General features: G+C 56.0%; 5 protein-coding genes across 5 annotated transcripts; 3 read left to right on the forward strand and 2 right to left on the reverse strand.

The window, feature by feature from the left end:
- Positions 1 to 218: 218 nt before the first annotated feature.
- On the forward strand, positions 219 to 1,301 carry BESB_008200 (uncharacterized protein; the record flags this gene model as incomplete). The annotated part of the gene is made up of 1 exon (XM_029359574.1): positions 219 to 1,301. The coding sequence occupies one exon, from the start codon at positions 219 to 221 to the stop codon at positions 1,299 to 1,301; it is 1,083 nt and encodes a 360-aa protein (XP_029222487.1).
- A 3,339-nt stretch (positions 1,302 to 4,640) lies between these two features.
- On the forward strand, positions 4,641 to 5,627 carry BESB_008210 (uncharacterized protein; the record flags this gene model as incomplete). Its single annotated transcript, XM_029359575.1, has 1 exon — positions 4,641 to 5,627. One exon carries the CDS (start codon positions 4,641 to 4,643, stop codon positions 5,625 to 5,627), a length of 987 nt encoding a protein of 328 aa, XP_029222488.1.
- A 1,279-nt stretch (positions 5,628 to 6,906) lies between these two features.
- On the reverse strand, positions 6,907 to 7,962 carry BESB_008220 (uncharacterized protein; the record flags this gene model as incomplete). Its single annotated transcript, XM_029359576.1, has 1 exon — positions 6,907 to 7,962. The coding sequence occupies one exon, from the start codon at positions 7,960 to 7,962 to the stop codon at positions 6,907 to 6,909; it is 1,056 nt and encodes a 351-aa protein (XP_029222489.1).
- A 4,900-nt stretch (positions 7,963 to 12,862) lies between these two features.
- BESB_008230 (polyketide cyclase/dehydrase) lies at positions 12,863 to 18,220 on the forward strand (the record flags this gene model as incomplete). The annotated part of the gene is made up of 6 exons (XM_029359577.1): positions 12,863 to 13,309; positions 13,562 to 13,936; positions 14,991 to 15,122; positions 15,549 to 15,623; positions 16,221 to 16,953; positions 17,448 to 18,220. The coding sequence occupies 6 exons, from the start codon at positions 12,863 to 12,865 to the stop codon at positions 18,218 to 18,220; spliced, it is 2,535 nt and encodes an 844-aa protein (XP_029222490.1).
- A 2,571-nt stretch (positions 18,221 to 20,791) lies between these two features.
- Positions 20,792 to 24,837, reverse strand: BESB_008240 (transporter, major facilitator family protein; the record flags this gene model as incomplete). The annotated part of the gene is made up of 6 exons (XM_029359578.1): positions 20,792 to 20,942; positions 21,516 to 21,594; positions 21,795 to 21,963; positions 22,515 to 23,134; positions 23,682 to 23,854; positions 24,344 to 24,837. The coding sequence occupies 6 exons, from the start codon at positions 24,835 to 24,837 to the stop codon at positions 20,792 to 20,794; spliced, it is 1,686 nt and encodes a 561-aa protein (XP_029222491.1).
- Between the last annotated feature and the right edge of the window lie 1,950 nt (positions 24,838 to 26,787).

The raw sequence follows: 26,787 nt of genomic DNA on the forward strand, positions 1-26,787 counted from the left end.
GGAACTTTTCATCACGTGGGTAGCCAACATGCGTTCATGTTTTAAACCCCATCACTTCCTCCTAACGGGTAGCCGCCTCTAAAGTATTCCAGGCTGGCAACTGCCAACGCACCCCTCCCCCCTCCCCCCTCCCGCCACGAGAAGTGGTTTGTTTCGTGCCACAAGTCCGTGCGTAGCCTCCGCCGGTGCAAACGTTGTTCTCGGTTGGCCTCGCAGTGATGCAGGGAGCCCGAGCCGCATTCTTAATCCTGCAGGTGGCGCTCGCATCTTCTCAGCTTCACTGCCGCAATGCAGATGCGGCGCCTGATGTCGCCACCAGATCGCCAGCGCTACTGGTGGAACCAGCAGGCCGGGAAACTGAATCCATTGCGGCAGAGAAGCCCACAGGACCAGGCGCGGCTGCAGGCACTGCGCAAGACTTGACACAGCGGAGACCCGATGGAGAGGACTTGCAGCTTCCCCCCCTCGACGTTGACGCCAGGAGCAAGAAGCGACACAGGTTTTCGGCGGCTTCCACTACTTTTCGTGCGGTAAGGCGCGTCGTCCTGGTGTCGCTGGTGCTCTACCTAGCGATTACGTGGGGCTTTGCGAAGGTGCGCAAGTGCCTGAGTAGTCGTCGTGGCCGTTCAGACGGCTCAGCCGCGCGGAGACTGATGGACGACGGCAACACGCCCTCCTCCTCTTCAAGTGGAGCGTCGGGTCCTACCTCCCCTACGTGCGAGGCCGTGCTGGAGAGTTTAGGGGCGGCCGCAGGGGCTCTGGCGCCATCCGGCCTCTCGCGCTCGTATTCTGAGGGACATCGCACGTCCTCGTCATCGTCGGCTTTGCCGGGGCCGTCAACTGCACCGTCGACGTCACTGGATCCTATGGAGCAGTTGACCTCATCAATGAGCTCGATGACCGTCGAGATGGACCCGCTACAAAGGATCAGCCGGAAATGGAAGACCCTGCGGCAGGAAAGAGGCAACCTACAACACAAAAGGAAAGCAATACAACGTGAGCTGGCGCGCGCAAAAGCAGAAGCCGCTGGTACGGAAGACGTGCAAAGGCTTGCTGCGCTCGCGGCGGATATCGAAAAAGAGGCGAAACTCGTGTCCTCACAGCTTTTCCATACACGACTTACTGCGTCGCTACTGCGCGTGCAAATTGAGAGGAACCGACGGACGCATCGGGATGAGCAACTTTCGCGCAGAAGACGCTTGCGGCCGGATTCTTCACCGAGCAGGCCTGTGGCCTCGACGGCATCTCCACCGCCGCCAAGTCCGTCGACCAGCGACGACGACATGGACGAGACCGGATAAGCGCACGTGCCACATGTATGACTTAGTACATGCGGACTGACTGGTATAGCGCGCCACACCGCCTGTTTTGACCATGCATGACCGAGCCTGAACGCGCGCAGCAGAGAAGCACTGACGGCATACTTTTCACAATCGGAGCTGCGTCGAGGTGAGACTCTTTTGCCAGCTGTTCGCCCTGTGTCTATGATGCGAGGGCTGTACGCCTCCAGTGGTGAGGTGGAAGACATTCCTTGTCGTAGCTTCTAGGTCCGAATGAACGCAGCACTTTGAAGCATGCTACAGAGAAGCTAGAGGGCATCAAGCCAGCGGGTGCTTCCGGGACACTTTTGAACGAAGCCCCTGCTGTGGCAAAGGAAAAAAGAGTCCGCGTAACCTCGCGAAGACGAACTGAAGACCGTAGGGGCTGGAAAATGCCAAACACGCTGCCGGAAAGAAGATCGGCGACGCGTGTGTATTGGCGGATCCGTCGCGGGTCGCTAAAGTCTCGGAGGGAGCGTCCAAACTAATGAAAAAGAGCTCAAGGTGCACGGCTCCGAGCCAATCGCGGCGCCGGACTTCAAGCTATGTTGCTTCCTGTTTTAGTCTGTGTGTTTTCTTAGATGTTATTCCTATCCGTACTCCCATAGTTGGGCGCGAATTGTTGTATCACACTGTGGTATCTCAACGTGGCACGCACACACCACGCGAGCGTGACACGGTGAATGAGGAGAATGGTATGAATTATTCGCTCTTCGTGGCGACACTATTTCTGTGGGACCCGAGTACTTTTGTAAAGCAAGCCGATACTCCTTCGATAGCGTGCTGGATGGATGCGACCATGCATAATAAGCTTCCGGATAGTTGTGGAGGCTGAGAGTCCCTTCCCGGATATTCAGGTCGGGCTTAATGAGGAATGCGCCAGCGGACGAAGCACCAGGGCGAAGACTAGAAGGAGAAAAGTCTCTTCACGTTTCCTCATCGGGGAGCAGGCCACTACGCTTCCTTGTCATCTGGCAGGTTCTTCCACGTGTTCGAATGCTCCGCTGACAGGTGATCAGCTCATATGCGGTACGTAACTACATGAAATTAACGGGTGGGCAAAGAGCGATACAGTGCTGAAATCCGTCGATGATGCGTTGTTTCATATGCGGGCGTGGTGGGGACAAGGCTCCCGTAGTGGGTTGTACGGCTGGTAGCGGACTTTGCCAAGGTTTGTTGGAAGTCCAGTGGCCGAAAACATTTCCTCGTCGGTTGTAGCCTTCGAAGAGTTTTATTGCACGGGAGGGGTATTTGTTCAACTTCGAGGTATATGTGTCATGTTCGCCGTTTTCCTTTTCCATTATAATGCCACGATCTTTTAAAGACTTCAAAGTCACAGATGCTGGTAATTGTTGTGGACCGAAGCGACGCGCCAGTAAGAGAGATACTGCCCTTTTTCGCTCATACCCGTGACATCATTACAAGTGCTGGCTGAGCTGTCCGGAGTACCGAAGAGGGCATTTCCATTCGAGTGCCGGCAAGCCGCCATCATCGCCGTATCTGGAGCACCTCTAGTCGTGGCGTGGGTGAGGCTCTCCATGGAGGCGCGGGCTTTCATGCCGCTATCTCCACACCGCGAATGCAGCACGTGCAGTAGTGCACGTTTCTCCCAACGCATGAAAAACCCTCGCGCACTCCCATGTAGGAACTTGTGTGTGGGACGCATTCTAAGGGGATATGTTGGCACCCCTTGATTTTGCTTCGCTACGATCTCCACCATCTAATCCACGAGCTGCACTGTCTGTCCCCTCGGCTTCCTTGCGAACTCGACTTTGCGAGGGGGAAGACGAGCTCCAACATAATGGTCGCGCATGGCGGCACGCCGCGTGACACGTTGCGCTGCTCGAGGCCGCCACAGGGGGCGGCACGCGCGGAGCACGAAGCACCATCACTGCGCTTCCTGACCAGCTTCTTTTTTTATAAAGTCCGCGAACAGGTTTCTGGAACTTTATTGCTCGGAATGGCTTGGTCCTGGTATACGTATACTTGTCGCAACTATCCCGCCACGAGTGCAGCGGGTAAGGCAGGCGCCTTACGCCAAATAAAGAGGATACGCAGGCCAAAGAACAAGAAATAGCATCTCTCGGTCTGGCGGCGCGGCCAACAAGCTAGAAGAGGAATCGTCTTGCGATTTAATTGCGGGTTGAGCCACAGACAGATCAACTAGGATATTTCGACACTGTATGACACACGGCCAATGAACCGAGCGGGGGTATCAACACTTGAGTGGATGGGTGTATCCTGAAGTCTACTTTGTTACAGGTCGAAACTCTTTCTCCGGTTACTACCGTGAGGTATTCCTGGAGCCACAACCCTGAAGAAAAAGAACCGAAGAGGCGAAGTGGTCTCCACGATATAATTTGCTGTCACAGTGTCCGCACACACGTGTGCCATGACTAATGTCCTCATGTGTTAAACCGAACTGACGTTTTCACTGTGAAAGCGTGAGTCCCATTCCGTAAGGTGGCTGCTTATGCAGTCAACAAACGTGACGGTGCGCAAGAGTCTACGTATTACAAAAACGCCTTTTCTGCGTTACCTCTGATGTCGCCGGCACTGCAAATAACTTGTAGGCTCCGGCTTCAGAGATAACAGGGAATTCGCTCTCGAGTCGATGGCAACCAATCCGACACAGAAAAAAGCAGTACCTGGCGGAGGTGATCACTCGCAGGGAACGCCACTCCGTGTTGACTAGGGGCGTCCCTGCCGAAGCGAGACTAAGACGAGGAGGCGACGCGCGGGGACTGCCAGTCGCGCAAGTGATATCGAGGTTATGTTAAGCGTGCGCTAAGGACTGTCAGCGCTGAGGGGATTTGACGCTAAGCAAAAATCTGCTGTAGCGCGGCCCTCGGGTTCAGACGTAAAGATAACCGCGTTTTCACCTTTATGCTGATACATCTCGATTTCCTCCACTATTTCCCCACGTGCGCGCACGCAGTGGCGCGCGCGGCCCCAGGATGAATCGTATTTTTCGAAAGTGGTGAACAATATCGACGAGGAATGCGTCCAATTGGCTTTATATTTTCTGTGATGGTACACTGTTGCAAGTTTAGCAGGAGCAGTCAGCCTTGCACGCTGTAGGGTGGCGGCTTTCACATGTGAGTTTGAACTGTCGACCTGTTGACGGTCGGTGCGCTAGCTACACTTGCCGGAAGTAATCAACAGGTCTGATCAAATTCCCGCGCCCCTCCCCCCTGGCACTTCTCCTCGCCCGTGTAGGCCAGTTGGCTCTGATGGGGTTTCATGGAAAGAAAGGTCGCAATTCTTTCCCGTGCACACGCTTTCTTTGCGTTCGCAGAGCGGCCCGGGGTGTATGCCGATATGGTGGCTTCAACAGAACCGACGCGAGCGGCATCGACCATGTCGGCAGACGAGGTGACGAGTGCGAATCACTCTGGGCAAAGCCCCGCAGGATCCATTCTTCGAGACCGCCTGCGAGCCACAACTAACGCAGACGAACTGACGGTCCGCCTTGGTGCTGTGGCTACGACAAAGAAGAGACGCCGTACTTCGAGCGCTTACTCTATTGTTCGCACCCTCGCTCGCGTGCTTGTGTTGTCACTGGTGGTATACGTGGGGGTTACAGGCGGTCTGGGGAGACTGCGTGAGTGCATTCATTCCTGTCGCGCTTCTGAGGGCCCTGTCGTGCGCAGACTGATGGATCAAGGAAGTGGAGGCTCCTGCAGGTATGGGGGATGCCGCTGCCCTTCTTGTGTGGCAAGCACACAACGCACCGTAGGGACAGCAGCATTAGGTGTCAGCCAGGGGTCGGTAGCAGGCCACCGGTCCGCAGGGCCCTCGCATGATACTTCGCTTCAGGCTGGTCCCACCAGCTCGCAGTCTCCGCTGACGCAGCAACCGCATCCGGACATAATGCTGCAACTAGCCAGCATGCTTGCTTCCTCCCACATTGCAGACAATCCCTTGCAAGGGTCTCCGTTCAGGAATACGCGGCTCCGTAAGGAAGAGTACTCAGCGCATGAAAGGCAGAAGATGCGACTGCAGCAGCGTGAGGCTGCACAAGCCGCAGGCCGCTGGCCTACCGTATTCCAGCAACAATCCCTGCGGCGCGCCGCGCAAGCTGCCGCCGAAGCATCCGCTGCTGCACAAGGGCCCTCACCCGTTGAGCAGGGGCTCCTTCAAAGACGGGCGGACCACCGCAGACGCCGCCGGCTCAAGCGTGAGGCGGCGTACCAGGGGCGAAGACTTTTGGGTACTTCGGGACGGGGTTCTCCGTCCCCGCCAGGGCCCGGTGCACCCCCCAATTCCCCGCAGGCGTCGTCTTCTGATGAGGACATGGAAGACTAAACTCGACTGAACGAGGTGATAGCTCGCAGAGCAACAGCGCCCAAGAAAGAGAATAGGCACAGGAAGGAAACATACCAGCACAGCTAAACCGCGACACGGAACGGAGAGAGTGAAGGCGCTGTGCGTCGGCGAACCAGAGCTTCCTCTAGAGCTTGAACTCAGAGGGCCTCTTAAGGGCCATGGCGGGACTGCGGGTAATTCCGCAGCGTGGTCTTGTTTGCGACCTGGAGTCATCGAACTGGGGTTCAGCACCAGCACGACACACACGGTCCACGTTCTGTAGCATGCATATCCACATCTTTCCCATTTTCGTCAGAGTGGCCTAATTACCTCCGGAGAGGCAGAACAGCCTGCCGCTGTCAGGAATATACAGCCTACACTGAAACTCGGCGCGTCACACTGCCCATATGGAGGACGAAACAGAGACCACCGGCCGGCTGGCTCGCTGGCACTTGCGTGATCACCATGTTTGCTGTGAGGAGACAACCAGCGGCCAGCCGTGTCGGTGGTACTACTGAAAATTGCGCGTACTGCCGCGGTGACGTGGTGGCATTGTCAAGGCCGATCAAAATTGCAATATTATTTATATTTATTTAATTAGAAATGTATATTAATAACTTACAATTAGTTCAGTTTCGCCACGCGGCCTTGCCAGTTGACTTTGAGTGTGAAGCTCCTCGCGAAGGAGAATTCTGTTGTGAGTATCCCTTTGGTGACCTCGAGACCAGACGTGTTTCGAGGTTCGCTAAAAGCAAAGGCCGGCTCTAGTAGCAGGTACTGAACTGCGTAATATCACGCCGTTACTCTGCTCGGACAACTCATTAGCATCACACAGGTGATTCAGACACACCGTGGCGAGCTCGATCACGGGACTTTTTGCGCATGAGTGACGAAATTAAGAAAGGCCTTTCGGCTGAGTGCATCTGGCGCGGTTTGGGGCGGGCTGGGCTACGTCTCCTCTCAGGTAGACGGGGGTGTTCGTCTTCACTTGTAGCCACAGAGAACCGGCCATGAATATATTCAGCACCGACACGCGTCGATGTTGAATACATGCAGATTGACGGGTGCTTCAGCATACCTGCCGCGACTGAAGGTGCATTTTGTACGGCGTCCCGTTCTTGCGGTGAGGCGGTGACACGACGCCCACGGGTATTCTCAACCTCGCTTAGTTAGCTGCCACATCTTTCTTCAGAACGGATGACTCTCAGTACAGAGAACACGTTCTGCTCTTGCACGCTCACGTACGAACTCAGCGCTGGAAGGTAAGGGACCATCCAGCTCAAGCGGACTTTGTTTCGTGTTTCACTGTCGGACGGTCTGGAAATCTGGCATCAACGCCGCTCGCATCGTCCAGATCTCCCAGCATGCTGGCCTTCCAGTCCGAGTGACCGCTCGCAGAATTCGATGCAAGCATCCGGGAGGCTGTTCCGTGTGATCCGGCTTTGCCTTGGTGCTCTTGCTGCTGAAGCTCAATTTTTATGACATGTGTCAACACGATTGGCACCAAGTCACACACAGCGCTACACAATTGTTCAAGTTCCTCTGTCGGCGTGGCTTCACAGAATGCGTAGCTTACTGCTTCTCCTAAAAGGCTCAGTCCAAGTCCGCCTTGATGTTCGCGTGCTTCAGTACTGTGGCGCGAAACTGGAGGATTGCTTTGAGGTGACGGTGCACGTTTAGGACCCAGACGAGTCGTCCGCTTTTCTTCTGGGTCCCCATGCGCAATACTGATCTTCACGCTGGCAGAAATCTTCTGCTCTGGCACAGCCGCCCGACGGGAAACGCAGTTATTGCCAGCCAAATTCGTATGGCGGAGGCGTTCCCTCTGTTCGTGCCGCTTAACAATCTTCACACTCTGGCATCCGTGGCGATCTTGCTGGTTCGTCGCTTCGGCCAAACTGCAAATCGGAACTTTCTGACCGACCTGCACGGAAGCCTTGTCACGCTCACAACCACTCAGGCGGTGCCATCCCATATCGCGTGTTCTCGAAGAAGCCAGGGGTTCCGACTCGATTTCGGAGACGCGTAGTTCGATCTCTTTCTTATCCTTTTGGAAGTTTTCATCGACAGCGAGGGGGTAGTGAGCTTGCGCAGGACAAAGACTGACTGATGATGCTACTGCGGCCGATGATCCTTCACTGCTTCCTGCCTCACAAAGAAGGCGCGTGGCCCTCGCTATTGCATTGGCAAGATATCGCACGTAGGCAGGTGGAGAAGCGCTGACTCCGTCAGCGATCCACCGTGCAATTGTTTGCCTTGCCTCGAGCTGCTCACGCTCCGCCTCTGGACGCGAAGGGACATGAGAAGCGGGGCTAGCTGCGACCAGTGCTGGCATACAAGAAACAGAGAACCACCTACGACACTGTCGTGCCATAGTTTCTTGTGCGAAGAGTAGGAGGGCCCATCTCATTGGACTGCGGGGCAAGTCCGGAGTATTTATCTTTCAGACCCACTTTGGAGACAAACTCTATGATTGTGCGTTCATGTTGAAGGGATGTAAACGAAACACTGAAAATTCTACTACACTGGACCCAGTGTCCCCGCTCAGTATGCTGAAAGTTCAGCAGTCGTCAGCAGCTATGGGGTTGCACTGGCCTTCGGAGCCCCTCAAGACGTCGACAACAACGCATCGCGAACCATACCATGCTTCGTACTGCGAAGCTAGTGGTGGGCGCATTGCGAGTCGGCAGTCACAGCAGTCTAACGAACCCCTACACGTTGCAGCAGTGTGGAGGTGCGGACGAGGTGAACTGCTTTCCCTACTTATGGTATGGAGTCTTTCTCGAGAGATATGGGTGCTCATAAGCAATACTGAACGCTACGGCAGCCGGTCGGACCGATTGTTTCACAGCGCGCTCCTGGCTGGCGCCTCAGTGGTGGTACGTCGCACGAGATCTACTGCCGATGGCGACCAACATGCACCAAACTAAATCGTGCGTGAGCAAAGAAGGATGCGGTTTGTGGCCGCCACTCTCAGCCTTTCGCAGAGTAGGGGGGGACTTTCAATTCTATTCGAACTCATTCTCTGGAAACACAATGTTGCATGGCCGACAGCCTCACGCACGGGCTACCGTTTTGATTGCAGTGCTTGATCGGCTTGCCTCTGTTCAAACATATAGAAACCTGCTAACAAAGGCACTACCACTGCTCAGCTGCTTTACAGGTTCCTCAGCCTCTTACCTTTACCAATGTGCAACAGAAGAGCCTCTATCATGGAAGTGCCTCGGTCCCGTAGTAGTCGTTTTAGCAGACAGTATTGCCTTCCAGCATCATCACTATCTTGTGGAGTCGGCGTCTTGCTTTCTACTCGGCTACTTACACCCGGCGTCGAAGTTGGTGCCAGGCGACATCCACCAGGCGCAGATGAAAACTCCAGCTGAACAATTCCAGAAGCTCCACTGGAGGAAGCCTCCTTCATATACCTAGAGGGGCTGCACAGAGCAGCTGCAACAAGCCGCTCTTGCAATTTTCTGCCTTCCTCTGATGCACTGAGAGCGCAAAGGAGTCTACCGCGGTGGCAATGGAGAAGAACACGGCAGGTTTCCTGAGACGCGGTAGAGGTTCTCCTTGGGGAAGTTGGTCGCTGACGTTCTGCTGAGGCAGGCTCCGGCAACGTTCCATACCAGGCAAGGGCAGGATGTACGCCTCCAGCGCCTTTCGGCAGAGCTCAGGATGCGATGGTTGAAGCTGCGTTTGAATGCTGGCAGCTTCTTCGGGGGACGAAATGTAACGCACAGCGGATTTTTGGCTACCCTCAACGAATCGAATTACCTTTGTCCTGCAATGGTTGCCACACTCTTGCTCTTGTCTCGAAGACCAGCGTCACACGGGCGTGGTGAAGGATCTTTGCGGTTCGTCGCCCCGTCGTCCGACGAGTATGCCGCAAAGGTACTTGTATTCTGTTGAACTACTCAGAAATCGGATACGAGTGCCTCTTTTTCGCTGCTGAAATACACAACTTGCCGTAAAATGAGGCTCGCAGTACGCCGCCCCTCTTCTGACAGCATGAAGCACATTCTTGTGAACAGAAGGTCCGTTTTTTAGAGCGAGCCGCCACGGTGCGGGGTCTCCACGATGTACCACACATGACTGAACGCAGACAAGGACGATCTTCTCATCAACCGGAACACCGTGCAGCGGACCTGCCGGACAACGCTGACAAAAAAGAAAAGAGACAGGAGCTGTCAACCAGGGAGAGACAGAAACGTAACAATGTTATATCAGAGCAACCTCTGTGTATCCTTGGACTGGGTGCTCTGCTTTACTGGAAGGCCTGCTACCGTGCGTTCAAGGGGAATGCAGTGATAGTGCGATATGCTTTCACACCAAAGGACATGCATAAACAGTTGTGAGAAGTTCCGTAAACAAACCATTTGCAGAAACTTGTGCCGTTAACTCAATTTGGGAAGGGGCACAAACATGCGATTCACGCCATGCCGTCACTTGTCACTACTTGCTTCACAGCACGAGGCTTTTCATCAGACGAAACCAATGAATCATCGCCGAGGTACTCCAGCGTGCAATGTTGCATAGAACCTTCACAGCTACAATACTGCCATTGATTCGCGAGCGGAGCAATACAGATGATAGCGAGCCTTGCCGCTACAGCCTAATCATGATCAGGGCGATAACCCGAGTCATGATGTAGTTTTCAGCATAGCAATACATCGGAAGGAGCTCTCACCAATACGCGATTCGCCACAATGATTTTAGAGTGGTTAACTGCCAAGACAAAGCGTGAATCTCATGATGCACCAAAAGTAATGCGTCGTCGAAATCGAACACACCGCTTTCACCGTCCCGCCAAAGCAACTTGGAGCGGGCGGCCATCGTAACTACCCCCGACTTCCCACCTCACAAGAGGTTCTTCTGGTACCAGCAGTCCCATATGACCAGAGTCCTTCGTGGCTAGAGCTTGGCTGCGCGAGCCTTCCCCAGCAGGGCGCATGTATTGCCCATTTATGATAGTGAAGAACTTGGTCCTGCCTTCTAATTCCCGCGGTCGGCGGCTGTCCACCTGGCTGACCTGTTGAAGAATCAAGGAGCCAGGGAGATTCTTGTGGTAAGACGCTGTAGTCATCATGGTACGACGTTCTTTCGCATCAGTCAGCGCTTCCTTCTGACGCTGGCAACTAATTCGTTTTCGGCACTCCCAGACGTTCTTCCGCTTAGCGTAAGCTATGGGAAGCCTTTTTACGAGACTATACCCAGCAGCCGCTTACGTAGACGCTATATCATGTCAGGAGATTTTTTCGACCAGTGCAACAGTAAGTAGGATCTACGCTGCCGCAGTGGTATGATTCCTTCGACCGTCCTCCGTGCACTGAAGTGACCGACAACGAGGGAGTGGCCTCACAACCGCATGTGGCAAACCAGATTTATGGATATTCCGTCGCTCTGACTGGATATCCTGGAACGATGGCGTGACGATGCTTTCGTTGCCCTTGAGTACATGCACATCCACTAATGTAGGAGATACCTCTACAGTTTTCCCGCCGCAAGCTAGAAGTCAGATAGGAGAGTGGTAGGGTGTTGGGATACAGTATCAAGCACTTTGTCTGCACATCTCCTGTGGGAGGCCGGTGAGAGCCTAGGCACAACGAGAAGAAGCGCGTTCACGCCTCCTGTACCCAATGCGTTTCTTGGGTTTCTTTACCGTGAGTGCCTGACGAAGATGCCAGTGAAACAAGTACCCCGAGGCACGCATTCGGCCACACTGTGTACTACCCTTGAAACGACTCAACACGACCGCCAGCCAGTTGACAATCCTCCCTCACCCAGCCCCTTACACACTCGGTCAGACGGGAACAACTTGTAAAGAAAGAAAATAGACCGGAGGAGCATCGTTTAAGGCGAAGGAACTGACTTTCTAAGAAGACGAGTGACCGCTGACTTTGTTCGTCGAGATCCAGGCAAAACCTGAGGAATATCAACCGCTGCACTCCGAACGTTCTGCCGAATCGTGACAGAGCAAACCCCTAACGGTCCATCTTTCCTACTGCGTCGTTGTGGAATCTTCCAACCGTCCTTAAAAAAAAACACTCCACTTCATCGACGCCGGACTGGATTTGCCGCGCGCACATCAGCCTTACAGAGAAGAGAGGAGATGAGAGATAGGGGATAGGATGACAGGGGCACTGAAATTCCAGGGCCGTAGCAGTGCTCGACATCGCAGCAGGTACTCCCTTGAAGGCGGTTAGGATGTCGAGCTCAAAAGAAACGCCGTACTTCTGCTTTACAGCAGAGGAGTCCCCTTTCACGACCTAGATGGCGTAACATCAGCTGATTGTTTGCACGCTTGGACAAAGCTGCCGGCATGTTTATTTCGATCGGCCGGCAGAGACACCAGTCTCAGTGGATCACGGTGACGCACATGCCGTTACCGAGATCGGAGCGCAGCGAAAGCTGATTGATGGCCACATGCTCCGAGGGAATACTCACTTTACGCCTAGGGAAGCCAGTTCAATCGCGTGGAACGCGCCGTGACACGCCGGGGCGGAAACGCCAGCTCCGTCAGCTTGTCCCTGTAGCCCCTGCTGTGCGTGCGGTCGCCCGTTGCAAGATGACCGCGCCCTGGATGCACACCTCCTTTCAAACAGTCACAATTCCTTTGCTTTCCCAGCCGGTTTTGCTTGTTTCTACATCGCGTCCGATTTAGCATGTGGTGCCGATCGTAGAAGGCTTCTGCGTTCTCCACATGAATTCACAAAGCGCATGCACTTCTCATGCGCATGCAACGAACGCAGGATCCCTGAACTGCTGAAGCGCATCGCCGCGGAAAAAGTCGGTTTTGTGTTTTCGGTCGCTTTGTTCTCGTGCCTGTGTGCTGTATAGTCGGAGGGTTCCTAACGGGTGTTCAGTCTCCGAGGCCAGACAGGCTTTTTCATCTCTCGCCGTGGCTCTGCATGAACCGCAACCGTCACACCTCGCGTTTTCATGTACAAACAGCAGTACCTGAACGAAAGAGACCGAGTGACGCCTTGCTCAATACGTGATGCGCAAGCCATTTCCGGTCTGGGCACCCTCTGCCCATATTTGATGCTTGCTCAGGTCCCTGTTGCGGCACCGATATTCGCTCTAGAAGGGCGCCTCCGAGGCACCGAGGTAGCATCCTGTCTACAAGAAAGCGAGATGTGGGCGTTTCCGTAACAATGCGGAAAGTATAGACACTTGCCACCCCCTGACAGCCTGCACTCCAGCGTGCCGGATACCCATCCGCTGTACAGCGCTAAAAAATGCTAACTACCGGCGCTTCGGCGGGCGCCGCGTGCACAAGGGGTCGCCGCGGGCTACCCTCATGCGCTACCGCCCCTTTCAAGGGAGGACGCGCGCAGGCGTCTGCTCGACAGAGACATTTTTATTCCCGTCGCCTCTCGCAAAGCGAGGCGGGCGCCGCTTCTGATCCGGGGCCGCAGGCGAGTAGCTGGTTTCCCCACGACGCGACAGTCCATTCATCTTCAGAGGCCGAGTCGCACAGACGCTTGCGTTACAAGCGTGGCGCATTTAAGCGGATGGAAAAAATTGCACCAGGCGGCCTTTCTGAGTACGCGTCTGGCCTGCTGAGGGAGAATGGAGCGTTTTCCTCAGCCTGGTTCCCCACGCGGCTGCCTCATGCGCCGACGGCGCTTTCGTCTGTGCGCGACACGCCTTCCCGTGGCACGCAGGAGGGTCGGCTTGGGCATGTGCGCTCGTCTAGTCAACGAGCCTTACTGCACGCGCCTCTACCAAACGCTGGCGCTTCTCGTAGGCACCCGACGGCGTGGAAAAACAGCGTGCTGCTGCGTGATTCGACGCTCTCTTCGCTTCATTCGGGTCTCGCGCGTCTCAGCGAGCGCTCTCTCGCGGCGTGTGTTGTCGCACATCCTCCTCTGCATAGGTGCTTGTCCTTTCCGGGAGAACCGAACTCTCGTTTCTGCCTGTCGCATGCGCGGCAGTTTTGGAGTGGCCTGCCGTCCCCTTCGTCCCTCACGGCTCTTCTTCCCGACGTCTTATCTCAGCACTCCCCCGCTCGCCCTTCACCGCCGCACGGGGCTTCGGCCTCTGCGCGTGTCCCTGTCGGAGGACAGAGCCACATGGCGCTTCGAGAAGACAGAGGGACGAAGGAGCCAGGCCAACGACTGTGGGGGAGCCAGGCAGCAACTGAGCTGATCGACGCAGATAGGGACTACCGTGGCTCGCGCGTGCTGTGGAACTCGAGTCCCTCCTGTCTGCGACACTCTGAACGAAGGCTGGTCGGCGTCTCGGCGGAGGAGTACTTTTCTGTGGTTCAAGATGTGGCCACGTACCACGAATTCGTTCCATGGTGCAAGGTGCGGCGGCGGGAGGGCATGGAGCACTAGAGATATGTCGAGACACCGAGTTCTTGCTGTGCTGCCCGGACCAACAGAAGTCAAACGGAGGAAGGGGGGCGGGAGGGAAGTAGGGGGGGCAGAGGGGAGCGAGGGCATAGGCTAGGCCTGCCTGCGTTTGGATCGTCGCGGCATTAGACAGTTTCACACTCTCCCTGTTAGAACCCAGTAACTGCTGTGTTTAAATAGCCATTAACCTTCCCTTCTCTTTACGTACTCAGGGCATGGAATACCAGTCAGATGACAACTGAAGCTAGACTCCATGTTGCACTGCCTAAAATGGAATTCCTAGGTTCATATAAACTACGGTTTTTTCCCAGCACAGTGCACTGCAGTCCGAACGGCTTCACCTTCCGTTTTTGATCGCGTCGTGTAGACGCCCAAAGGATCTGTGCCCCTTCGTCTGCGCAGTCTCAGTCTCAGCTGACGGGCTCGCTTGCCTCTAGCGTTCGTGAAAAGGGGGGAGGAGGCCTCGAGTTCGCCTGCCAGTGTGTATGAGTGAATCCTCCCATCCGTGCAGTTACTGCTGTGCGCGTGTGCGTTGCATCTCGTCCTGAATGCCCTTCTCACTCGAGTAGTCATTCGCTGGCGACGGCGCGGCGGCCTGCGATTCTTTGCGTCGGAGCGTAGCCGTGCGCGGGCGTGTGTCTCGAGTCACCTCGTCGCCTGGCCGCTTATGGCACTACCCCCATGTTTCGCCTCTGCGCCGTTTCCAGCGAAGACGCGGATGAGTGACCGGCAGAACGCGGGGAATAGGATTGACAGGGTTTGCGACGGAGTGCCCAGCGCGTTTCCTGCCTGTTGGCAGTTCCGCTAGGGAAGGAGAGTATGGCGTGACGCATCGGACTGCCGAAGGCATTCGCCCTTCTCTTTTTTAGCCATGAACGCATTCGAACACTACATTTGTCGGGCAATGCAGAGAATCGAGGACTGGGCGACCAGTAGGACAGCGTAGAGGAACTCGGCCCCTGCGATGCTGCGCTCCGTCTCCCCCTGGCTTTTTGTTGCGTCTCAGGAGAGTCGCCTGCTGACGCCTGTCCGCCGGCACCGAGATGGCCAAGAGAAGTTCGAGGCCGAGCTCGTCGTGGGTTTCGGCATCGTCTCCGACAGATACACCTCGAGCGTTTCGACTCTGCGCCCGCGGGGGGTGACGCAGCCTCATGTTCGCCAGGGGCCTCGCCGGCGTTCCTTGTCACGGTTGCCGCTGCAGACTCGCGCGTCTTCAAGACGTTGGTAAGGCGTTGACACCTCTCGCGGCTGCGCGTCAAGCGTTGCTCTGTGAAAGAAGCCACAGCAAGGAGACTTTCCGCGTGCTTCAGGCTTGCCGCGTCGCAGGAACAAGAGCGCTCTGGAACTTCCTGCCCACGCAAACTGGCGCCCGCGATCGCCTACGCGCCACCCGCGCTCGCCCCCGTATTCCAATCCCCCCCTCCTACCCCATTCGACCCCGCCCGAGGCTCGGTTTGTTGCACGGTTTCGTTTTCGTGTCCAGTGTCCGCTCCACCACGCTTGCAAGTTTTCGCTGCAGCGGCTGGACTCACGTGTGCGTCTTTCTTCTGCGCGTCTTCTGCAGGTGAACTGCTGGGAATTCCGCCCTCTTCCTGGGACGACTCGCGCCTGCTCAGTTGACTTCACCATCGAGTTCGAGGTGCGTGACTCAGGACCGCCCCGCTGAAGCGCACGCTTTGCAGACAGTTTCGAACGGGGCCCCCTGGGTTCCAAGTGCTTCCTTGGTTCCTTTTTTGGTTTTTCCGCGGAACGTGCCGCCGCTCACATCGAGCGGGACTCCTTTATATATGCGTGTGCCGCTTTGTATAATTAGACGACCTCCCTTCGCCGCTCTGCCCCGGAGCTGTCTATTTGCAAGCATATGTCTACCAAGCCGCGCGTGCCGCGACCACGCACAGCGGGAGCCCTCTTCACTGCCTCCAGGGAGGCGCGCCTGCGCTCCTCCGGCCGACACGCAAAGCGAGTGTCTGTCACCGTTGCCGTGATGGTCGCTCGCTTCGCACGCGAGCAAACAGCATCCGCCGATTCATGTGCTGCTCTCTCGCGTTTAACTGGCATTTTCTCACTACAGCAGCTTCCGCTTTCGTTCTGTATCTTGGTGTCTGCCTTCGCTTCTGACGGGCTCAGTCGCTGCGTGCGTGGCGGCAGCGTCTCTTAGCCCCTCGCGTCTGCCTGGGCCACCGCCCTGGCAATCCATCGAGCGCGCAGTGCGCATCTGCTTCTGCGGCTCTTGCAGTTCAACAACGTTCTCCATCAGCACCTAGCCGGTGTGTTCTTAACTGACGTCGCGGCAACCATGGGCCGCTGCTTCGACGCCCGCGTGACGTCTCTCTACGGCCTATCGCCTCTTCCCGCTTCTTCGAACGAGGCTTTCGCCTTCCGCAGCGCGCCGTCGGCGTCGCTTGCTCGTCTTCTCGAGTCTCCCTCTTCTTCGCCCAACCGGCATGTGCGGTCGGCGCGGGCCGCGCCTTCGGAGCCGCCGCCTTGTGAGACTCGGGAGCGATATGTGTGTAACTCGCGAACGCCCGCGCCGCGGTCTGCCAGAGGCAAGGCAGGAGGAGGGTTTGAGCGCCAGAAGACCGACAGCGAGGCAGCCAGAGAAGAGGGGGCTAGTTGCCTGTCTCTCGCTGATGTTGAAGATGGCAGCCGCCGACTGAATTCCTGCACAGGAGGCCAGGACTCAGTGAATCCTCCGGACGCGGAAAGGGCGGAACATATGTACGTAGCGGAGGGTTGTGAGGCTCGTGAACGGCGGCCGCTCGACAGAAAACTGGACGATACCCCTGTCGTAGACGACTGTCTCAGCAGCTCGCCGCCACCAGCGATCTTAGTCCAGAAGGAAAAATGCCCTGCTACCAACGCTGATGAGATTCTTCAGCGGGCTTGCGATTCGACTTCGGTGAATGACTCACAAGCGGCAGGCGTCCGCGAGACATATTCATTTTGCCTTTCTGCACAAGCCGCCAACGGTCAGCTGCTCCACCCTTGGATTCGCCGTCGAGCGGCCGCGCCCCGACACCCTGCTGGGCGGGAAGGGCAGCTGTCACGGCGATCCCACGATCTAGATGGAAATCAGGTTCAGGGTTTCTTTGCTGCATCGCCCGCTTTCAGTTTCAGGGCTGGGGGAATCTGACGCCGAGTTGTGTTGTCGGTGCATGCACCGGATCCTTCTGAATTTATTTCTTCCCCTGTTTAGATCGTTTACTTCCAAGAGTATTTCATGCCCAGAAAGAGGCTTTCGCGGCTGGTCCTTCTTTTTACTGTTTTTGGCCTGTGCTGCAACCGCATATGCAGTCTAGCCCCGCCGAAGGAAAGGGCAACCGATGGTGGCATGAAACAGGGACGAAGCTAGTGGGAGCCGTCTGTTCAGTGCCGTCCCTCTGTTTCGCGCTACACGGGCCGAGCTGAGAAATGGTTGTCAAAGTCGGCCTCCGCTTTCCACGTTCTGCTTTGTGAACCTCAGGTTTTCCGTCGCCGGCGGACATCGCGTGGCTGCTTCGCCGTCTGAAGCATCTCCGAGAGGGTCCTCCTTTCCATGTGTCTTGCCCTCGTCCTGCCGAGACTTCACCTCCTCACCCTCCAAGCCGGCCGCAGGACCGCGCTTCAGAGCGTCGGTGGCTGCTCGCCGCACCCCGGGGGTTTCTGCCCCGTGGGCTGGGTCAGCCCCGTTCGCAGTGGCTGAGGGCGTGCGCAGCGCGGCGGCGACTCAGCCACGCCGCTTGGCTCGCAGAGGCGACATCGCCTCACCCAGGTCTCCTTTCGGCCGGCGACGCGCGCGCAGTGAGGCAACTGCTCCTGGGGACGAGTGCGCGCGCGGCGTCTGCAGTCATCGCTGTCTTTCTTGCCTTCGACCGGCAGACGCGCGCGAGGCAGGCCCCTGTAAAGGACTGTGGGCGTTCGTCCGAAGAAGGAAAAGACCCTGTGAGAGGCGGAGGAGGGCGACACGCAGGACGAAGCGACAGACTAGAAGAGCAAGAGGGACAGAGACAAGCCTCATGCGAAAGGAGGGGCGCGGAGCCGCTGCATGCGTTACGACAGTCTCTGGGCGCAGAGTGGGAACTCGCAGCGGGCGGGGCGGCAGCAAATGACGCCACCGATGCTCGCGACATTCGAAATGATGAGCGCGAGTTAATCGAGGCTCTGCGTGATGTGGCGAGCCAGTGGAGAGAACCGAGTGCGGGGGTCGCGGCCTCATTCTCGAGGCGAAGCTGCAGAAAACCTGTCGAGCCAGCATGATAGCTTACGCCCACCTTCGGCCTTGCCAGGCCCTGCTTAGGGAGTGTTCATGCATGCCGCTCGCAAAGGAGCCGGAAGAGACAGGGCGATTCGGTCGCGGCGACAGCGACAAAATCTGAGCGGTGTGACGAAAACAGGGCTAACTCTTAAACGTGGCTCGGGGAACCGGCTACAGCACTATCTTGCGTAGTGTCCTGTCGTTGAGTATGAGAGCAAGGCACCGTTGAAAGAGCCCTGTAGGTTTTGTACTGCCTCAGGAGCGCCCTACGCAGCGACCCTGCATGAGACAGAGTTCATATTTTCTTTGAGCATTTCACGCGCTTGTCTCTGTCGGTGACCGCATACGAACGTGGTGTGCGTGCTTCCTAAGGGGGTTAGGGTTTTTCCGCTCGACTCCCCAGCGTTCATTCATTCGAAAAATGGGCGGCAGTCCGGCACGGGACAAACTGTCAACCGGCTGCTTTGCATATCCCAACGCCACGTGGTCGAAGAGGAGACTCGAGCTCCAGTTTGTTAGTCACCGTGTTTACCTCCGCGGGCTCAGGTCGAAATTGCTGTTTCCGTTTCGCTGAAGAAGGTGTGTAATGCACATTACAGGGCGGGGATATTCGCTGTGTTGTATCTGTTTTTTTCAAGATAGCCCGTGTCGGATTCGGGATTACGCAACTTTTCAAACGTTGTTGAGGAAAAGCTGTTTCGCACGATGAATGTCGACATAATCCACACTGGCTCCGTAGAAGGGTCCACTAAAGACGGCCGCTTCAAGGAATCTGGGACCATCAAAGCGTGCCAGGGGCGCGAGCAGTGCAATATCTACAGGCGAAAAAAATCAGGAGCGGAAAACACCACGGGTGCTCGCCGTCGAGAAAGGGAAACATTGGGGACGGCAAACACTCTTTTCGCTGACTTGTCTTATATCTTTTGCTGTCCAAGATTCGCACAGGAACGCTTCATGTTTGCCGTCTAAAACCGAGGAGCTCCGGTAACAAGTTCTCGGTGCTAGCGTTGTATCCTGAGAACTCACCTCTACTCTTGAGCAACTCGACGGCTTACCGGTGAGAGAGGTCGAGTGACCCCGTCCAGGATACTAGGTGTGAAGTATTGTCGAGGTCTGACGTCATAGCACAGTTGGTCCTGCTCACAGCTGCTTCTTGAAAAGATATGCGAATCCTGCTTCTGCCTGCTTTTTGTCGAGACCATGGAGGGCAAGAGCGAAGGAGGCATACAAGGCCCTGAAGGGACTTCTTTCACTCGAGCGAGAGACACTGCTTCTCCCCCGGGGCTTTGTACCAAGCAGCAACTTGCAGTGAAGATATGTAGGGTTTTCATATTCGCTCTAGCGTATCGTAAGTTTAGTCTTCAGACACATGAACACCACGGATGAAAAAAAGCCACGTCCGTACAAGCAGGCGCAAGAGTCAGAACGACAACGATGGACAACGGACGCATTGATGGGGGAAAATTAGAGCACCGTCAAGCGCTGCAGAAGCCGTCTGGCCCTAATGCATGCCGTGAGTGTTTGGTCCCCATGGTCGCGTCATCAAAGCGAAAGCAGCTTAGGTGCAAGCAAACTGAGCCGCACGATGCGACGAAAGCTAACGGGAGCCGGATCTTGGCAAATGCGCTGCCTGTCAGTCCCCGTCGACTTCGACGGCATCTCTACTCGCACGGGAAGTATGACACACGACAACCTGCGGACTAAGTTCGGAAACTATAATTTTCCTCTGCCGTTTCGCCGTGCGTTTCCTACATCAGTTGCCCTTTGTCAGAGTCACCCCACTGATTTCCCGCCATCATTAACACCCATCGCTGCCCTCTAGGACATATGAATAGCATTGTGGATGCCTCTTGCCACTCTCGACGGTGGGCGAGGGACGCCACAACGGTATATCCTTTTGAACAAATTGAAGATAGGTCGGAAGTGAACATTTATAGGTGTCTACACTCACGATTTATGTCGCTGCGCCTATCCAGCGATGTGCATGCCGGCATGGGCTAACACCGACTTGACGCGACAGGCGTTCTGCGACGTAATTGCATCTAGAGCATCGTGAGCACGCACGTTCACCCTTCGTTTCACATTGCCGTCATCCATTCCATCTTCACTGGCTAAATTCTTTCTCGCTACTAATCCATGTTGCCGTATTGCTGAAGTACAAACTGAGACAGCCATGACACAGCCAGCTGTCACTCATGCCCTGTCATGCATTTCCCGGCTTCAAAATGAACATATTCCTGATTAGTCAATGTACGCGCTTTAAAAAACACACATAGCAGCGCGGTCACGCATCGCGCCTCTATGGATTCTAAAGCGCTACTATGTAACCCATATGTATATACATGTCCGCCAAAATGTGCGTATTCGTGACTATGAGTAGGGGTAGCGAGAAGTTTATGACAGGTGGCAGTGAAATGCTGATACACATGTCTATTCGCCTGGAACCGTAGGTGTTCCGCGTTACTGGAAACTGCTTTGTATACATTCTGTATGCATGCAAATTTACGGCGAGGTATATCGCTCTCTGTACAGGCATATGTCTCGTGTGTCCTTTGCACCTGACATTCCCATTCTCATGCAGTCTTCTGCTGAGAGTGAAAGGGGCGGCGCGAGCCTCCGGGCCTCTCGCCAGAAGGCGAGACAGCGGGGAGACAGAAAATGGAGAGAGAAGTCAGTGCCGTAAAGAGGCCCATGAGAGTGCACAAGCCGTCTGTGCCAAGCGACCTGCAAGCGACAAAGACAAAAACGCGCATACCAACCGATGAAACTTTCAGGCGACGTACGCCCACACTACTCACAAGAGCAGATCAACAGGGGCATCGGTTAATCGGTCAAGCCTGTCTCAGCATTGCATTGCTACTATGCAAACACGGAAAAATGACGACATGGTGCATCACAACATATAAACGTCTTTGCACGATTACGTGCATCCGCAGGAAGCCTGAGAGGGCAGTACGTTCTAAAGCGGAAGACAGTTTTCATCACATTTAGTACCCTATATAGAGCGGCTCACGGAGGCTTGAGGCAGGAGCGCCGCCGATATTCGCTTGCCCAAACGAGAGAAAGACGGATACGTCATATCGCTTGGGTGCTCGCATGCATGATAACCTCACAGGGTTGGAAAACCGGCACGCTTGTGGGAAAGAGTCAAACATGCTTCGCACACACTTCTTTCTTTAGCAGGCGCTTTGCACTTCCTTCCCGTACCGGGTCGGCCCTGTAGGGAGCCATACATGAACAACAGAGGGTCTATATGTGAAAGCATAAAACCGCGGAATTTCAGAGGGAAGCGCTTACTGCGCCACACGCTGGGTAAGGTAGGCGAAGCCCAAGGAGGACGCTAGCTGTGAAGCGAAGACGAAGCCGTACAAGTGGCCTACGGGTCGCACACACACAGATGGGCGCGAAAGCAGTTGGAAGGGACTTCTGCAGACCAAAAAACGTGAGCTGTGGAAAGAGTCACGTCGTTGAGTGCCTTAACATGTCGAGGTGGCCGCAAATTGAGTCCGTCTATCGCAGTGCACGCTGAACAGTTGCAAGGCGTTTCACGCCCATCGATTGTGCGTTGCCCCTTACCTACTGCGTCCCTCCCGAAAATCGAAGCGACCGCAGAGGGGAAGACTGAAAAATTGCCGCCGAGGCAGAAGAAACTTCCGCAGACCGCGAGGGCGTAGAACAGTCCGCCCCGTGGCGCCGCATTGGGCAAGAAGAAGAGCAGACCACTCCACAACGCGCTAAGGCAGAGCTGATCAAATACAGAATACATACACAAACAACGGCGTGCGACGGAGGAGCCTTACAGGCCGCGCTCATCCGATACAAGCGGGAAACCTCGCGTGTGTCCGTAGTAGTGTTTGGTACAGAAGACGGTCCCCAGCGGGAGAGTATGTCCAGCTCTTCCGCTGTCTGGAACGTGGGCGGGGGTCTTCCGAGAGGCCTACAGGCCCTAACAAGTCCCCCCGCCTTGCACCAACCACATACCCCAGCCATGACTCTCAGCTGTCCGCCGCCAGTGACATCCGAAATTTGGTAAGTCTCCTGCACTCATCTCTGTGCAAACAAGTCATCCCGCTGTCTCTGTAGCTGGTGCGCGTGCAGGCGTCGCCGCGCATCGGTCTAGATATTCGCCCTTTTCGCTACCGTATTGCCCGCTGCGCTCTCTCCTCCCTCGCCGTTTCACGCCTGACTTCGCCTGTATGGTTCACTCAGCTTAGTCCCCCTTGCGGTACTCGCACTCTTCCTTGCAACATTTGAGACCTGTCGGCGGGGGGGGGGGGGGGGGGGGTTGGGACTTACCAGCGAAGTCTGAAATCCCTTTCTGTCTGCAACGTGGCCCCAAGCGAGGCGCCCCAGGGCGTTACACGCGCTGGCGCCCGCGCCGACGAGCGCCAGCTGCGTCTCAGAGAGAATATACATGCGCGTTTTCCGGTCTACAGCGAGGAGGCGCCAGAACGTGGCGGTGAAGCAGATGGCGAGCCCGTTGAGGAAAAACAAAAGCCAAAGACTCCAGAAGGATCCCGAGCACAAAGCCTCCGGAACGGACATGCTCATTTTCCCTTCCTCGATGTCTCGCACCATGTCCTGTGCGATCCCGTCCGGCTCTCTCGCGGCCGCGGCCGCGCCTGCAGAAGATGGAAATCCTCCAGGCAGCTCGCGCGCAGGAAGGTGCAGCAGAGCCGCGCCAGCCGCAAGCAGTAGCAGGTAACAGAATGAAAGGCGCTTAAGTAAGGGCGGGACTCGCAGAAGAATCGCGAGCTGCTCGGGGTCCTTCCCGTCGTAGTACAGCTCCGCGGGGTGAGAGGGATAAGGCGCCTGCGAGGGAGGGATATTCAGAGGGTTCAGGAACGCCGCCTGCAGCGGAGAGAAGAGAAGCGCTCCAGTCCCGAAGCCTGCGCTGATCACGCCGCTCACAATGCCTGAGTTCAAAATCACACAGAGAGGGCGGGAAGAGGTCGGCAAAGCGCGGACGGCACGTAGAAAAGGGGGTGACAACGCCGGGGAGAACAACGGACACAAGCATCAGAACCAGACGATCCGAAAACCCACGATTCAGCGGCGAGCATGAGACGTCGACACTGCTGCTCTCTGTCTATTTCCCGAAGCGTTTGTCCTGCTGTGTAGCGGAGACTGAGTTGCCACACCTCAAAGTGTCACGGAGCAGAGGCTGCCCGCCCCCGTTCCATGACCTGTCTGCAGGAGTTTCCCTTCTCTTCAGTTACGCGGCCTTCCTGCCGTGTTCACTGTCTCGCCCTCGCCCCTCACGAGAATACTCCACAGACAAGCAGAAGCGTCCGCATGCGCATAGATAGCGTTCCGCCGAAAACAGGTAGTATCCGTTACCGTATACATATGCATACATATGCATACATATGCATACATATGCATGCATATGCATATATATATATATATATATATATATATATATATATCACCATCCGCTGGCGCCGTGTGTTGTTCAATCACCTTTCTTATGGGGAAACCAAGTCAGTCCGCAGATGAGCGGAGCCGTGTACGCGAGGCCGAGCCCGAGGCCTTGAACAACGCCAAAAACGGAGACGAACAAGTAGTAGGAATGGAGCAGGAAGGGCGCGACCCCGACGGCGGCGCTCATCAAAGCGCCTCCAAAAATAACTGTTCTGGGGAAGACAGGAACAAGCAGGGAAAGAAGGAGACTTGCAGTTGCGTCGCTCCGATTGACGCGTTTCCACCTGGGCGACGGGGAGACGGCGCGCAAGCGCTTTTGGGTGCACGTGAGACCCCGGGGACAGAAGAGAGCAGAAGCGCAGACGGGGCACGAGAAAACGCAGGCGACTGTCGTCCTCTGCAGTCTTGTTGTGCATGCCAAAAGTGCAAAGCAAGCCCTTAGTGGCGCCAACTCCTGCACAACCAGAACCCGCTGCGACGGCGTCGAGGAAACCCCTTGTTCACTGTGATGTTTCACGAGGAGACGAAAGAAAAGAGTACCGTCCTACATCTCCCTCCCTGGGACAGCCCGCGAGCCCTGGGGCGAACGGCCAGCCCAGCCCATCGAGATGAAGCACGGAACGCATCGCGCGGCGCTGTTTCGACTGAGAGACCTGTTGCCCTCATCTGGAAGTTCGCGGCTTGCCGCCCCTGCAACGCACCGGCAAGGACCTAACGTCCGCTGCAACTTTCCACCCAGAGGCATGGCGACGGTCATGCCCGCGAATTGGCTCGCCAAGATCCAGGCGGCGTCGCTGAGGCGCACTAGGGACTCCGAGGCGACGATCGACGGGTCGGGGGTGGCTGCCGAGGCCTCGGGGGCGGCGCCCGCCTGGCCGTCGTGCAGCAGGCTGGTGGGCGGCAGCACTCCGGCCCTCTGCATCTGCAGAAAGCGCATGTAGCTGATGACGTAGACAGCCAGCGTGCCCCATGTATAGACAGTGCCGAGGCAGAGGTGCACAAAAACGCCGCCCAAGACGGAGAAGTAGCCACGCAGATCTCGCTTCCCGGCGCCTGACCCCTTCGCGGCCGCAGAGGAGGGGAAAAGCGGAAGGACTGGAGCCGACCGCGCAGACGCCGCCAGGGGCGGAGCGCTGCCGCGGGCGGCGGCGCTCCGCTGCTGGCGCGGGAACGAGGGACTCTGGGGAGTGCCCATTTTTCGCGCAGGCCCGGGGTTGGACGATGCGAGTGGAAGAAAATGCGAGGGGCGAGTGAGACAATCAAGAACGCGCGGCGGGGAGGGCGGGGAGGGCAAACGTAGGGCTGGGCGTGCAGCGAGCGAGGGGTGGAGCGGCAGATGAAGGGAGCGGAGGGACGGAGAGAGCTCACTAAAGCGGTTTGGACAGAAACCCACAGAGAGCAGAGGATGAGAGGAGGGAAACGAGAAGGGCAGTAAACGCTGTAGCGAGGGCGGTGGGAGGCCGAACCCGAGGCGAAGCGCTGGAAGGAAAAGCTTGAAAAGAACCGGGACACTGAAATGGGCTGAGACTAGAGAAGGAGAGAGGGGACAGAAGTACGACACGATGCAGGCGAAGGAGACCCACGCGTCAGGGGACGACGGGAATGGAATCGGAAAACGAATCAGAGACAAATGCAAACGATGACGTCAACAGCGAGCCGGCACTAAAGACGAGAGCTGGCGGTTGTGGGAAGAATTTGTACGGGCCGGCGAGAGCTTTCGACCATCAGCAGGTCGGGCGAACATTTGAAGACAGCGCTAGCGTGTGCAAACAACTGTGACAGGAGGAGAGCGCCTGACACAAGACAGAGGGGAGAAAGGGTTCAACGGGTTGTAGATACCACTTGCGCGTTCTAGGCTAACATGGTGAAACAGAAAAGAAATCTCAAGAAAACTCAAGGTCAAGCTTCGGCACTTGTGCACGTCTCCTATACGAGCTAGGTAACCGAAACCGCTGTCTCTGCGCGTAAACCGAAACCGCTGTCTCTGCGCGTGCTTCTCAAATCGACACGCGAAAAGGGTCCGGAAAAAAAACCTTCTCCCGAATTCAGTGCGAGTTGCTCAATAGGGAAGACCCTAACCAGGAGGTACAAAAAAGGAACACACAGAGAAAAGTCTTTGGACTCAAGAAAAAAAGAAAGATGCTCGTAGTTTCGGTTAATCAACGAGGGAACAGGCGCGTGTGTGCTGTCTGTCTCCGTACACATGCAGTAACGATGGAGACAGGGGAGCGAGAAAGCGCCGATGCTTCATCGGGGTTCGTTTTCGCGTCGATTCAGACGGCGCATGAAATGAAAAATTATCCAACCAATTCTCGGGGAAAGGTGTCTTTCTTACGCCTGATCAAGCGATTCGGTTTGCATCCTCAAAAGCTAGAGGTTCTTTGCACATACTGGCCTTCTGGCTTCGTCTCTGTTCAGCGCGCAGGCATCTGGGCACGCTTAGCCGTCCTCCAAAAGAAGTCAGGTCTTCACGGACGTCAGTTCTTCACTTTGTCGTCCTGGCCGTGCCGTGGCCATGTGAAAACACGGCTGCCGCCTTGTGAACTAGATGTCTCGTGGGTTTTGCTCACTGAATAATGATAAAGTCAATCCGGCGCCAAAATGAAAATCCGAACCACACGCCGTATAGCTTAGAAAACCAGCAGTAAACGGGAGCGAAGCCTCTGCATCGTCCAATACGCAAACCCGAGCATGAAACAAGTTTGAAAAGCATCCCCTTATGGAAGTCGAGGAAGTAGGCTGACATTTTCATTCCGTATCCTCTCCGGCTCTTGCGACTCTCACTCACGTGCGTCCTTTTATGTAGCCGCCCGTGCGATAGGGCGCGCTTTCGCCAGTTTCATCGGCCTACTGAGTGCGGCTGTAACCTAGATGTACGCGACAGATTCGATCTATAGACACAACCGGATCGTGTACTGGCTGCCAAAATGCGTGAGATGCGTCACCGACTAGCAGAGCGAACGCACACACCCACAGGCTGTTACCCTTCGTTGCACGCAGGAAGGTGAGTCCGAGTCATGTGCTTATCTCTTCTCGACAGTACAAGCGTACGTGTGCCCACGGCATGGGACCGACAGGCGAGAAAAGACTGACAGAACGAGCGTTCATTCTCTGAGTCTCTTCCACTGCCTCTTGCCCAATTTCA

Source organism: Besnoitia besnoiti, chromosome I (assembly GCF_002563875.1).
Source record: "Besnoitia besnoiti strain Bb-Ger1 chromosome I, whole genome shotgun sequence".
NCBI lineage: Eukaryota > Apicomplexa > Conoidasida > Eucoccidiorida > Sarcocystidae > Besnoitia > Besnoitia besnoiti.